Raw genomic sequence first — 14,915 nt, 5'->3', positions numbered from 1 at the left:
ATTACTGGGGACCATTGTCTATTAAGTCAGATTTGACTAGTCTTCTTGTCACTTTTGGCCATCAAAGATCTTATGATAATTTGGGGACGTAAGCCCAGTGGTCCAGCTAAATTTGGTTCCAGATGATTACTCAGTTTGTTCTTCAGTTTCTATCAAATAAGGGGGCTGCAACTGTTGTCCTTAAATGCCTGCGTGTGGATCCTGGCAAATTCAAAAGATAAAAGAAATTCTGTCCATGAAGGTTGTCTAATAATAACCGTATTTGAAAACCAGCAGAAGGATGACCAGGAGATAACTGGCCAAGAAGAAACGCAGAGCAGTGAAACAACTTTATCGAAACTGCTAAGAATCATATTTTTCATCTAGATTTGCCTGTTTTGTGCTATGAAGAAATCACTTAATCATTAAGAGAGACATATTGCTTTACTCCAACAAGGGAATAGCTGGAGAGCCTGCATGGGCATTTCTGTATGCTGTACCTATGATAGGGAAGTTCCTCATGGTGGCAGCTTCAAGAGCAGGGAAGATGGTGCAGGGCAAACGTATCAAGCACACTTCTGCAGCGGCAGTGGCATCACTCCCAGTGGCTGCTTTGCAGTCTGCTCTTGGCTGTGTGCGTGTGCCTGTACTGTCCTATCCCCATAGTACCGGAGCCTTGAAAATAAGCATGCCAGGGTTGTGTGATTTATACTTGCTAGAAGCAATTCTCTCTTCCTGTAATCTTTAAAACTCATTTTTTTCTTTCTCATTCTCCCCAAAATTAAATTTCCTCTTACTTGTTTATTTTGGGCCTACTCTTTTATGTGTATTTCTTACTGAGGAGAAGGCCAATCTTTGCCTTGGCACAGGCAGATAAATGTTTGAGATGGTTCTCAAATGCTTTCAGAGGTGAAGATTTTTTCTTTTCCATTGCTATAACTTGCATTAAGTCCTTTGGCAAACTCCTCAGGTCAGTCTTTATGCCTATATTGAAGAACTTTTGGATAAGTTCTCACCAAGGTGGTCAGACTCAAAGGAAGCTTTTCTTTCCACAATTTTTTTCATTTAAAATATTTCTCCTTTTTTTTTTTCTGCTGACTAAGCCTACAGTGATTTTATAATATTATGTTTTCAGTTGTATTTGTATAAAATAAATCTGCTTCTATTAAATATAAATCTATATGTATACACACATATACATACAAATATATATACATATATATCTTTCTCTCTCAAATAAGACTGAAGTTCAGAGGCACTTCTGCATCTTCACATTCAGATGTGTACCTGAACCCATCACAAGATGACATTTCCTCTCACAGTCTTCTTGCAAAGATCTACCAGACCATTTACCACTGTCACTCTCCATTAGTCATGCTTGGTATGCTTTAATTTGTCCTTCAACCTTCTCATAAAATCTTCAGTGGAAACGCAAGGAGAACACAAAAGTCTTCATTTCAAACACCAGAATTCTGATTTTACTTGTTTTCTCACACACAACCTGAGGATGTCTCTGGAATAATTAGTAAAAGAATAGCATTAATTCTGCTTCTCGCTGATGAGGGTGCTTCATTAGGATTGATTGCTCATTTCTAAAGATTGTACAAGGCTAATATAATTACCAGTGGAGAACACAAGGCACTGAGCAATAAATATATTCCTGGACCACCGAAGTAAAGGGGCCCTTAAGAATAAGCTGAATGCTTTTATTTATAAAGGTACGTATAAATGAGGCTTTCAGAGCTACCAGAGACAACCATCAATTAGGTTAGGGTCCTATGGCTAAATCTGAATATCCGATCCTTTTTCCTGAGGATTGTGTGTATGCATGTACAAGAGTTTGTGTGTATGCACATACAGGAGTTTCTTTAGGACCGGATGAGAGACCATTAAAGGCCATCCCAAAGTAAGGCAAGTCACACTTCTGTTTCGCTCTCACTGGACAGTCATCACTGTCAAACAATTGATTCATGCTGGTAGTTTGAGACCAATTCCACTTCACACAAATATTTGGGCTGCAAAAAAACCACCAGAAGCACCCACCCTTTGATTTTTTTTGCTATCTCATACAATAGGAAGGCTTGTGAATGATGGCCACTAAGTACTAGAGGGTTATTTTCCTATTCCATTCCGATTTGTTGTATTTTCTATGCTGTGACTTCATCTCGGAACAGCTTCTTGCAACTTGGACAGAGAGTTATGGGAGCTCATAGGAAGCTGGCATTGTCCCCACCTGAAGTCAGTAATACTGTTGCCTGCTTTTCCAGGCTGCAGAACTGCCCATTTGCTTTGTAGTATAAGGCAGAAAAAATTAACTGGTATGTGTAGATTTTGGCAGGCAAGAAAGTAAAGAGATTCCACATAAAATGAACAAAACTACACAGAACAAAAATCTGCAGCCATCCAAACAGAAACATGAAAACACTATGTAGAGATATGAAAGAAAACCAGAACATACGCTTTCTTAATGAGCACTCTCCTGATTTTATATCTTAAGTAAAACAGGTATTAACTGACAGGAAAAGAGTAATATCTAGCATGTATTAATGTGGACTGAACATTTCTCACATCAACGCTGAAGAGACCAGGGCAGCGTTAACACCAGAAGAGCAACCCAGTGAGAAGATGGTGAGCTGCTCCAGTACAGACAGAGCTGCACCACATCTAGTCTTGAACCTGGGAGCCTGARGGGCTGCCTCCTGGGCAGCAGCTGCAATTATGAGTAGATCACTCTAAAGGTACAGACAAAGTATACAGGAACCCTTTTTGGTCAAAAAATGCAATCATCCTTTGCTTCAGTGGCCTTGGTGACAGACTGGAGAGAGGAGACTCACTAGTCCTCCTTCCATGGGTATCTAGAGCTTTGAACGCCAAAGAAGGGACTGGACACTTGTAAAAAAATTGCAGGACAAGAACAAGGAGTCTGTATTATCTACTATTGCTAGCTGCCGTAGAGCGAGAGATAAACTGCAACATTCCTCAGGGATGCCAAAATCCCTGTCATGAGGGGAAGTGGAGCTGCCCGTCATCAGCAGGGTGATGGGGCACCCAGTGGGTGGGGAACACCCAAAGAAGGGGTGGAAAGGGGGAGCAGGTTGGCAGGCAGTATAAGCAGGGAAGCAGAAAGGCAGAAGCCATGAGACAGAACAGCCTGTATAAGGATCAGTAAAAGAGAAACATGTGGAAAGATATGGGGTGTGTGCAGAGGGACCTGTGGAGAAGCAACGAAGAGCAAAATAAATGAGCCAAATTCTTTCCCTCGACAACTCCCTTCCCTCTTCTTATTAAATGAAGTTAAAGATACCCTAGTATTTTCCTGATGTTTCCTTTCCCATCAAAGCACATCCTGCAATTTTTGCAGCGATGGTACATCTTGATGAAAAAGAGTGAGGAGGGTTAGAAAATGCAGTGGCAGTATCAAGCAATTACCACTGAGAGGGGAAGTGCCTTGAAGCAACCATGCTGAAGGTACAGGCTGAAAATGCTTTGTAATCCCTGGATTATAAACACATACACATTACCAGTACACACAATGACAACTGCAAACAGCTTTACAGAAGGACGCCGAGAACCTTGCTATAAGGGCAGATTTTTCCTATAAGGGAAACGGTGGTGCCGAGGGTCCAGGAACACCTACTTACCAGTTAAGTGGCTGGCAATCCTGGCAATAGGTTTAGGAGGCAGGGCAGGGGGCTGTTTGAGGAGGGACAACTGTTTCACTGGGGTGTCCTCATGGTCTCCAGGGAAAGCAGCAGATTTTTTGGGGGGAAGTAGCAGGACTGGTTTAGCTGTAGGATCTTGGGTCAGGAGGACTCCAGGTTCATTGGATGTGGGGCTGTCTTCAGACACTGGAGGACACAACCACATCATAGACGCAACAATGTTACAAGCAAAGCAGCAGCGGATACAGCCATAGTAAGACACGAAAAGCAGCCCAGCAATGCAGATTAAAAACGACTAATAGATTTCACTCAAACTTCATAAAACATAGAAAGAAGGAGAAAAAGAAAGAGAGAAAAAGAGAGAGAGAAAGTAACACACATCTACACAACAGGCCAGATTTCCCATCACCTCTGACAGAACTCAGCTCCCTTATGCCAGGCTGGGATGTATTCCCACATCTTGAACACAAATCAAGAGCCTTAAAATGTCACATCTCAGACTGTCTGTCACCACAGCTTGCTCAGGATCAGCTATATTAGCAGGTGATCTCTAAATTTATCCTTCCATAACTGTGACAGCACCTCGTGGGGTCTATTCCATTTTCTAGAGGCTGCATAGCTGTGCAGGATCGTGGATGAGCAGACCTACCCGTCAATTCTCTTCATTTTTCCTCACTGGACCCTCCTCCACAGCTCTCAGCTTTAAGTGATGCAGAACGGAAGCTAACCTAGATGATCAGCATTACTGCCAAGAGCAGTGCCCTTCCCTCTCTGCACTGGCTGGAGAGAACGCATAGGGAGCCTTGCCTAGGGTAGTGCAGCTAGCTGGCTGTGTTAGCTATGAAAGTTGTGTAGGGTGAATGTCACCTGTGCAGTAGGTAAAAGGCTTTATTTTGTACCCTAGGCTTTAAAAATATTGTCAGCACCCTGCTCTAGAACTCATTGGCACAGCTGAGAAGTAACAGGATAGAAATCTGTTCTGAAATGTTCACAGAGTGCAGGGACTTTGCTTTATCCCCTGGCCTGGAGGTTATTCCTATGCCGAGGYAGTCAAAATTTCTTGTGGAGCATCCAATGATAATTCGTATGCTGTCATCTCCTTCTCCATCAGAAGACCCTGGTCTTCAACATGGATTTCTCAGGGATAGACACCAAATGTTAGAGGTCAAAAACTTGTTTCAAACAGCATAAAGTATCTACATCATCATGAAAACAAGATGTTACCTGTCCCATCCATGATCTCTGTGGTTGGGAGCACCTCATATGAGCAGGGTTCCCCGGATGCTGAACCTGACTCCAGTTCTGCTAGGGCTGGCAGGGATACCTGGCTGGAGCTCAGCACTTGCCCGGGGCCCAGAGGCTGTCCATTCTCCAAAGCTCCTTCTTCATTTGGTATGGAAAGTTCCCCATCTGCTCATATTTGGAGGAAAGCACAATGACAGCAGAAGACACATAAATAAAATGTAGCAAGATTTTAATATGAAATATGCTCTCTTTCTTAGGTTGCTTGTGAACCAGGAACCTGATCTGAGACTACGTGCCTATGTACAGAAGATGCAGTGATGAAGATCAAAACTATGTGGTTTATATCTCACCAACAGAACTTATGCAGAGCAACTTCTAGAGACGCTGGATTCTGATGTTCTGTCCACAACAGTATCACAGAAGTCTGACAGCATTTCACTTCCTTTAAAAGGGTTATCAAGACTTTGGAAAAGTTCTGCCAAAAGTCGGTATTAACCTTTGGCCTACCCTAGGATAGACATTATGATTCATGATCTAATTGAAAGATTCCTGACCCTCCTCCACCTCATAGGGCCACAAAACTTATTTGCCCCCTGCCTTTGCTAAAGTTGGGAGGTCAGGAATGAGAACAGGCTGGAACTGAAGCCATGGAACATCTGATTTATTCTCTTCCCTGACACCAATTTTTATGCTATGAGACATAAGTGAAGTCACAGAAGAATATCCCTATTTTATACACCAGTAAAATCATTACAGGTCCCAGCACGATCTAGAGTTTAAGTAAAGGGAGAGAATAACTTTTATAATCAACCAGTATAAGGTCTTGTAGTATATAGCAGATTCCATTTAGAAAGTCTGTCTGTAAAATCTTAAAAATCTCTCTTCTATCTGAGCAAAAATTTCTGCAACAGCAACTGTTAGCTTCTTTCCTATCAAACACTACTTCACATTAGAAATAATCAAGAACAGAAGGGAGAGCTCATATCATTCTCCATGGTGTCAAACCTCATGATTTTTATCTCAAAACTTGTCATGCACAGCACTCTGCTACCTGGAGGCAATGACTACACAGATATCTCAATTACAGTTTTATAAAACAAAGTGTTCAGCCCTTATGGTTGTGGATGGAAGCATGAAAATACAACTGGAATGTAACCTGTAAGGTTAAAAACCAGCAGGCAAATAAAGAGAGCCTTATTATGCATTTAAATTATTTATTTAAGCCAAATTCAGGATTTCAGGATCTGATTCTTGATTTTTGGGCATCTGTAATTAGCCATGTTACTGCTCAATGTATCAAGCAGAGATATACATCATTCAAGTGAGTAAATATTTTCCTCTCACAGGGCTAAGGCATGCATAACACTTTGGAAAACAATACTGAAAAGAAAAAAAGAGTATGTCTCACATAGGCCTCAGGACAAGGCAATTAGCAAGTCTGAAGTTATGTTAGCTGATAAGTATTATATTTCTGCCTTTTAAAGCTCCTTTACAATGAGTAAAGATGGTCTTCTGTTTAATTTGGAATTATCAGAAATAYCAAGGTCTTGACTTTCTTTTTTTTGTTAGAGGGTTTTTGGAGAACTAGAGAGCTGTTATGGTACACAGTTGTATCATAATAGACTGAAATGAGAACTGCAGCTTTCACAGTAATCAACTGAGCTGGCAAAAGGTGGCAACATTAATCAAAGTTGAAGGTTTCAGGCAATTGTTAACAGCACAGTCTCATTCTAACTGCCGTGGTCATTTGATGCAAACCAGTGTATTTCCCTAGACAGCAAAAATCAAACACCAGTTCAGCCAGTATTTAAGCTGAATGTTCTTTGGGTTAACTCTTTTGGTGGAAAAGCTATGCATCCCTGTGCTTGCTCTATCTCCCTTTTATAAACACACACCTTTACCTGGGTTTGGGATAGAGGCTGCTGTTGTCTCAATTACCTGGTTTCAGAAAAGAGCATAACTGTTTCTTACAGTTGCCTTGAATGAAAGCYGCATTATCCAGTAATTCAATGCAGGACTAAATTTGACCATAACTGAGAGCAGACAAGAAGTATGCATGATAAAACTAGTAACATTGATTTGTTTGAGAGATATCTACACATTTTTAATGAAGTGGGATGCCAGTCTCCCACTGAGCACCTTGAAATCTTGCTTCTTAAATGGCTTTGCACTTCTCAAGGTATGTTCAGCACGTCTTAAGAAGATAGCATTCACATACTCTGTTGAAAGTGTGTTACTGCAAAAAAGTAAAATGTGAGATAAAAATTTGGCTTTTACTGTTTGTTATAATAACAAGCACGATAGCTCTCTGTACTGACAGCATAGCCTCTTTTAATCTTCCCTCTGAATAGTTCTAATCTTCATTTAGACTCTAAAACTCATCCTTGGATTTGACTGAAATCATCAGACATGACACACAACCATGACCAAAATATATACCCTAAATCTGATATTATTTAAAGAAGAGCAATTTAAGGAGCTGCTAGAGCACAGCAAACAAATCAAAGATGTGGATACAGTGATCATTTGTAGAGTGAAGAATCTCTTAGTGTGAATTAATCCTGGCTCAGAGACATGCTTGACAATCAGACATAAAAGACAAATTAATTATTATTTTTAAACTACAAAAAGCTATTCTGGTTAGCTGAAATACAAATGAAAAGATCCTAGTAATGCAGTTATGACTTATATATGGATTAATTGATTAGACTTCAGGAACTGAGTATGACTTTAAAGTTAATTTTGGCATAGTGATAATATATATAATCTTCTGTTCTCACATTTGCTAAATCCTTTGCTGTGTTTTCATAGAGCCTGCTGTTACTTCGTAGGGAATGACTTTCCCTAATTGTATGAGCTTTGATAATGCAGGCTGAGTGTGAATCATCTTGATCTGGATGGGACTAAAGAGAGTAACTTGAACTCTGCAACAAGAGGAGCATGTGAAGGCTGTTGTTCTGCTAATCAGGAGGCATAGCACATAAAGAAATAGAACTTTAGAGGAAATTCTTTAATGCAGAGGGCACTGCCCAGACACTCTGACTCACCTTAGCATGTGAAAATAACAGCACGGTGTGAAAGCCCAGAAATGAGTAGATGATGATATGTTCAAAAGATGTGGCCCCTAAGCATGGTTTGTACTCCCAAACACATCTGCTAAGTACTTGCCATTTCCACTTTCAGGTATTTTTTGAAAATTCACTCCTGTGGAGTGGCCTGAAAGTGCATCGGGTTGACTGGCACAGACCAGCCCTTTTGTTGTTCCTTTACYTTAGAGCTCTGCCTACCCCCTAATGGTGTTCTTTGAACACCTTGGAGTAAGGAACTTCTTGTATGTTTGAAGACTTTCAAGCTCATGTGCTCCCCCCATAGACAAATGGCTAAGAAAATCAAAATTATAAGGAGAATTCTCAGTCCTGGGTTATTTATCAGTTTGGGTTKTCTCCCTCTGTATTCACCTGTTCTCATGTAATATCCAAGCAAGTAATCTCAGTGGCAAAGGACAGGAATGGCAGGGTACATGCATGTGCTTCTCTGCCCTCATGGGCTGAGGGATGGAAAACAGAGTGTTCTTGAATGTGGTGAAGACCTGTGCCCAGGGCTGTTTCCTAGCCCTGGTGGCCACATTAGCACAGTGGCTAGATTTCTCAACTATTTCAGTCCCTGATTTTGTGGTGTCCCGTGGATTTTCAGATAGGCTGGCCTATGGATGTCTTCCCTGCTTCTGGAGGATTTCAAAACAGTACAGCATATCATTGTGCTGCAGCACAACCGGTTCCCTAGTGGCTACCATGCCTTCCTCCTCACTGTGTTACTAAGGCCACTTCTCACCAGATTCACACGTACCTGCCCTAAGTACCACAACCTGTCCTAACACAGAAGCGTAGCACTTCTACTCACTCACATCACTCACCAAATATTTCCAAATCCTGATAGGATTTAGGGATGTAACCTGAAACTTAGGCCTAAACCCTCATTTTGATTAGATAGACAGTAGAAAAATACTGAGTTCATAATGGTAAACACTGCCCATGCTTCCTTGAACAACCATCGCCTCATCATCTCCGAAGCAAGCAATCAGTATACTCATATTCAGAAATTTCTTACTATCTCATCTATGTTCAGATAGAAGAAGAAGCATCAAAATATTATGATTAGGTTTAGTTCTATGACTGGTACCACAGAACAGTGAACGATTCTCAAGACAGATGCTTTTGGGATGGTTGCAGCTTACTTTTCATGTGAAAAACAAAGCAGTTCATCTAAGTGCTGATATTTTGGATGCTTACTCAAACAGAAACTTTTGAAATGTGCCTAACCAATAAGTTAGAGTCATATTTGCTGACTTTAACACTGTTCCTGGGGGAATTCACCCAGCGAAATGCAAATGTGGTTGCTCAAGGAAGCATCTTTAATTTCAGCTAAAAACTACATAGAAAGCCAAGGGATAGTAACAGTGTGAGTATACAGGCATACCTCAGAGATATTGTGGGTTTGGTTCCAGACCACTGCAATAAAGCAAATATTGCAATAAAGCAAGTCACATGAATTTTTTGGTTTCTCAGTGCATATAAAAGTTATGTTTACACTATACCGTAGTCTATTAAGTGTGCAATAGCATTATGTCTAAAAAAACAATGTGCCAAATGTGACACCAAGAMACAAAGTGAGCACAGGCTGTTGGAAAAATGGCACCAACAGACGTGCTCGATGCAGGGTTGCCACAAACCTTTGATTTGTAAAAAACCGTAATATCTGCAAAGAGCAATAAAGCGAAGCACAATAAAACAGGTATGCCTGTATAGTGACTGTGACTTAATGAGGACCACTCTGCAGAAGAATCAACAACACTGTAGAAGCGTCTGGCTCTTGGATATTTAGGAACGGATCTCTAGTTACCTGTCAAGCTACTCTCTACCCAAGCAGTGTGAGAGGAAGGCGGGTGTAAAACTATATCATTGGAAGAATTTGATAGTATTTTGCAGCTTCACAGAGAGGTTGCAAGACAGTGGAGAACCACATTTGTGCATGTAGCTGGAGAAATAATTTAAAGATTTACRGTCAGTGATTAGGAGAAGTGTGAGTTCTTCAAAGTGCTGTGGATTCTGCAATGTTCTGCATTGTGGATGGAAGTTGAGTTTTTAACCTCTTGGCATTGCCTGCTCACAAATTATTAGAGCAGCAGGCATCTTATCAGATACTTTTTCAACATACTATTTTTCCAAAAGTACTCAGTATTTGGAAAAAATATAACCATTGCTTATATTTTCATAAGACTCAAGACAGAACCCTTGTAAAGGAAAATGATAGAAACTTATTAGGCCACGAGTCTGGTCCTTGCCAAGAAGTGAGCTCTCTGAAGCTCAGTCTGGAGTGATTGCTCTTGAACAGTTACAGCAAATGGGAGGTGATAAAAGTGTTCCTTGTTTCCCAAATATAGCAGCTGGACTTCAGTGACTCTCCCATGTGTGAACACTGTGACTTACAGTGCTTTGCTAACTTTCACCTGAAGGACAACACAAAGTCATCTAAGAAGTCAGCAAATACTGAAGCAAACATGCTAGAGTGCCATTTTAAACATGGGGCAGGAACTAGCTCTCTAACCTTATGGTAAAAAGAATACTATGCACACTGCAGCTCCAGAACTTTTGTTTCTGGGTCTATCTGTCCATATTAATTTTACTTTGATTTAGATGGATTTTTCAAGAAAGAAAAAGGCAAAATTACTCACTCATAGACTGATTCCGTCTGCTTTGTCCTCCTCTTATGAAAGAGGGACACAAATTTAATGTATTTTCTCCACATATTTTCTGTGCAAGATGCCTCTTGGCATAGAAGGTGCTACCCTCTTTAAATAAAGCCTTCTTCCATGAAGTGTTAATGTCTACTATGTTTCCTTGTAGGACTAGAGAAAAGTTATTTAACAAGGAAAAGTACATGGAAAATGTTACTTCCATTTAAGGTTTGCTGTGAGATGTAATATCCTTTATTAGAACTACTCTGGATTATTATAGCAGCTGGACCAATGAAGGAAATACTGCTTTTGTTCTAGAAATCTTGCCTTACTTATTATATCCTTAGTTATCAAAGGTACATCATCACTACCCATGTCCTATCACTTTCTCTTCTGCCCTACTTCCTTCTTTCGAGGAGGGGTTCCAATTCATACCTTCCTGTTTTTGCAACCAGCAGGAAGTAATGTGGGGATACTGGATAAGAAGTCCAGCTGGTTTGGGTCACAGTTTTCTTTTTAGTGGCACTTGACAATAATAAAGCCCAATGTCTTTGCTTTTTGCACTGGAAATAGGGAGAAGAAGGAAGTATTCCATGTTAGTTCTTTCTGATATGAAAAGGTGAAAAATAACTACAAAGAAGGAATAGATTTTTAAAAGTTTTTTTTTTTAGATGAGGCTCTCCAGACAACTTAGCATCTATTTCACAAGGTGACACAGAAGATTACAAACTATAGCATTATTTGACAGATGGAGGATGCAAGCAGCCAAGAAAACAAGCATCTAGCTGAAAGTCTTGAGATGCTTGAATACCACAGATTTTTATTTCTTGGTCTTATGCTTAAAAATTTCCAAAAGTGATGGAAATAAGAGTGGGCAGGATRGAATGGATCAGCAGCAACCTCCTGGCAGGGTCCCTGACCTGAAAGATCTTATGACTAAGAACACCCAAACCCTGTCACATTGTTTAGATGTAAACTATGCTTGTTTTTCTTCCTCAGTGTTTCTTCATCAAATGAAAAAAAAATTGAAAATGGAGAATGAGTTCATCAGCCGAGATATTAGAAAGCTCCATTCAGGCAACTGTTCAATCTTTTTAGTCGAATCCCACACTGCACTCTCAAAAGACTTTCTGTAAGATGAAAGGATAGTGCTTTTATTTGAGACCTACTCCTTAATTCTGGAGCAAAAGAAAAGATCGACTAGGAATCCATACAAAGATTAACTTTTTAAAAAGTCAATTGCTCAGAATTGCTGGGAAAGAGGATCATAACCAAAAGAAAAAGGTCAGGAAGCAGACTGTGCAAACCTTGGATATTCCCAAACTCTGCCGTGCTCACTGTTCCACACGTGCACGCAGTGCAGTCGCCGGCAGTTCATTCTCTGGGACAAGTCTGCATCACTTTGGTATCAGAGAATTTCCCCAATTTTCAGGACAAATGGCAGGGGCAGGCTGCCTGCGAGGGATTTTGCCCCATGCTTCCTTTATGTGTGTGTAGGGACAGGTTTGAAGCAGATCCCTTTGGGATGCAATGCCAGGATGTCGGAGGTTGCACCCCAGACAGAGGTCGTGCTCCTGTTGGATGAGGCTGGCTTCAGAGCACCACAGGGAACCTTGACACCTAAGGAGGTGGCCGAGCTGCCAGCTACCCCCGGGGCTCCCCTGGGCAGTGACGCTCATGGGTGTGATAGACTGTGTTGTCTGTCACCTGCCACAGGGGTGCCTATTTCATGGCTGCATGTTTGATACAAGTCACAGTCGAGAACATGTAATATCTGAAGTAGTGAGAGTAAGAACAGCAAACCTTTTGTCAATAGTTGTTTCTACTGTGAAGCTGCACCTTTGCATGCCTCCAAAGGTAGAAGGTCATAGTGAGAGAACAAGTAGTGTTAGATATAAAGAAGCATCTAAAATATGTGAGGAGTAAAAACCATACATTATAATGACAAGCAGCAATTTCTTTGGTTTTGTAATGTTTCTTATTTTTTTTGCAATTAAAAAATAAACAGTTTGGGTGAGTAAGTTTTTTAATCAACTCTCCTTTCTCAGTGAATGAGACTAAAAAAATATGCAGCAGATTTAAAGGGTCCAGACTTTATGAGGCAGACTCTACTTCTACAGTCTCTGCAAGTTCATAACTTCTTTTGACTTCTAACAGGTTTTGTACGTAACATTGTTAAACACTTTTAGACTTTGAATTAATGAGGCACTTAAGCACATGCCTAAGTTCTACCGAAATTAAAAGACAAATTCGGTATATCTTTATATAATTTGTTGAGTTCATTGCCTTTGTTATTGACAAAGGAAGCAGCAAAGCAAATAAAAGCTGCAGTAAAGATTGACACATACATAACAGATGTCAAATATTTATTGCTTTACAGATGCAAAACAATGATGTTTTGCATAAATAATACATTAGTGACTCAACAAATTATTTATCCTGAACAAGGATCTTTATCATGGGTTTTGAGCTGTTTCAAGGGAATGTGTTCTGTGCTCACCACAGTATCTAATCCTTTAGAACATTTCCCTTTTTCACAATAGTTATTCCCACAGTGACTCAACCAGAAGAACGATAGCAAAGGCAGGTAGAGGCCCATTCCGTTTTCCCGCAGTCTGGAAGATTTGCTGTTTTGCAGCGACTCCTGCACACTGCTTTGATTTATATTTCTACTGCTTCACACTTCTGTTTAGCTCTCAGTTTTGTTTACTACGTAACTATCACATTTACCCAAATGCAAGGGTCAACTCAAGGTAAAATCAAAATAGATGTTTGGAGACCTTATTCTGTATGGTCCTGCAATTCAGGAACGTACTCCAAGTTCCTAACATTACACTAGTGCAAGATCTGGCCATAAAACTATATGGGATGCCAATTTAATGTTGTGAAAAGAAGAATGCTTACCTTTGTCAAAGATTTCCTTCAGCACTCCTCGTTTTATAAGCTCCTCTCTGCTTTGCCTCATTGATATTTTTCTTTCCAAAGCTGTAAGCAAAGGAGAAGGGTCAATTTAAATGCAAAATAAGAGAAATGATAATTTTTAAAAGGCTGCATGCCTTTTAAAGCATTAAAAAAAAACTTTTTAAAGCATTTAAAAAATTTTTTCTCTTTTAATTTAAATTTTTTTTTACTCTCAGTGGCAAATTAGTGTCTGAAAATAAAGGCTATTGGCGCTCCATACAATTCTGCTTGCTGTTGCAGCATGGCTGTTATCGATGCAAAAGGATATAGGCTGGCCTATTTGAGCGCATGTCTGTATTCCCATTGCTTAATTTGCGCACATGACCCAAGAATTTCTGTGGAGAACTAGAGACAGCGAAGGGAGAACAAGTAGTTAATGTACAAGCTGGAGAGGAAAAGGTAAGAAAGAAGGCAATGTGAAAGATCATTGCCCTTGAAAGATGCGGTCACGAACTGTTCCCATGCTACAGAAGAAGACTGGCACCTCCTTTGGGCCTGAAGACAACAGCTGTTTGCCACTCAATTCAGCGAGAGCAGAGAAAGATGTCTGGGACAGTGCAAAAAATRTCTGTTTAACAGAGTCTTCTCCTGCCTGTGGGATGTTTCCCCCAGGACAGGTGATGAGGCAAGCGAGGGAAAGCCCACAAGGGCCACTGTAATTTACACCAGGTCCCAACTGCCTGAGCCCTGTATTGGCTGCCTGGAGACCGCGGGGCGGCAAAAGGACAGGCAGAAATTTCATGTTTGTTTCATTCAGCAGTAACTAAAACAACGTCCAATTAACCAAAACACCGCGAAGAACAGGCATTCCAGGCAAATCTCTGACAGGCAGCAAGCAAGGGGCACAAAAAGTGATGTGCCGGCGTGGCTGTGACGGCACGCGCTCTGTGAGAAACGCGCCAGCACTTGCCAGAAGAGAGGCGCAGTGCAGGGCAAGTCGCTCCTGCCCCGTGCTCCCCTATGAGACCCAGCACACGCAGATGGACGGGGACTTAACAACTCCAGCCCGCCCGAGGCACGTTTAAAGCAAAAGAGGCTCCAAAACTCTTTCTCCTTCCCTGAAAACATGAGAATGCAACCGTTGCTGGCATGGCTGCGTGTCCACACTTCCCTCTGGGACACAAGATACTCAGTGAATCAGCTATGTTTATACAGACAAACTGCATTCATCACAACTTATTTGCTGTCAGATACATCCTGCTTAGCGTGAACATGACCAGCGTAACTCTGTTACAAGCAGTGCTCTTCCTCATGGGCTAAATTTGTGTCTGTCCGTTTTTAAAGCCAGTTTGGAACAGGCATTCCTGAGGACAAAGCCAACTGATACAGTCAGC

General features: G+C 40.9%; 1 protein-coding gene across 1 annotated transcript in view; it reads right to left on the bottom strand.

Moving 5' to 3' along the window:
- Positions 1-13,670, bottom strand: part of PHACTR1 (phosphatase and actin regulator 1) — a 77,235-nt gene extending 63,565 nt beyond the window's left edge. The window contains exons 1-3 of the mRNA XM_026064268.1: positions 13,525-13,670; positions 4,866-5,051; positions 3,621-3,827 (exon numbers count right to left, since the gene is read on the bottom strand). Coding sequence (XP_025920053.1) covers positions 3,621-3,827; positions 4,866-5,051; positions 13,525-13,585 — 454 coding nt within the window. The 5' untranslated portion in view covers positions 13,586-13,670. The remainder of the gene's footprint in view (positions 1-3,620; positions 3,828-4,865; positions 5,052-13,524) is intronic.
- Positions 13,671-14,915: the final 1,245 nt, after the last annotated feature.

The sequence above is a fragment of the Apteryx rowi genome, unplaced genomic scaffold (assembly GCF_003343035.1).
Source record: "Apteryx rowi isolate R43461 unplaced genomic scaffold, aptRow1 scaffold_212, whole genome shotgun sequence".
NCBI lineage: Eukaryota > Metazoa > Chordata > Aves > Apterygiformes > Apterygidae > Apteryx > Apteryx rowi.
This window is presented reverse-complemented; position numbering and strand designations above follow the sequence as displayed.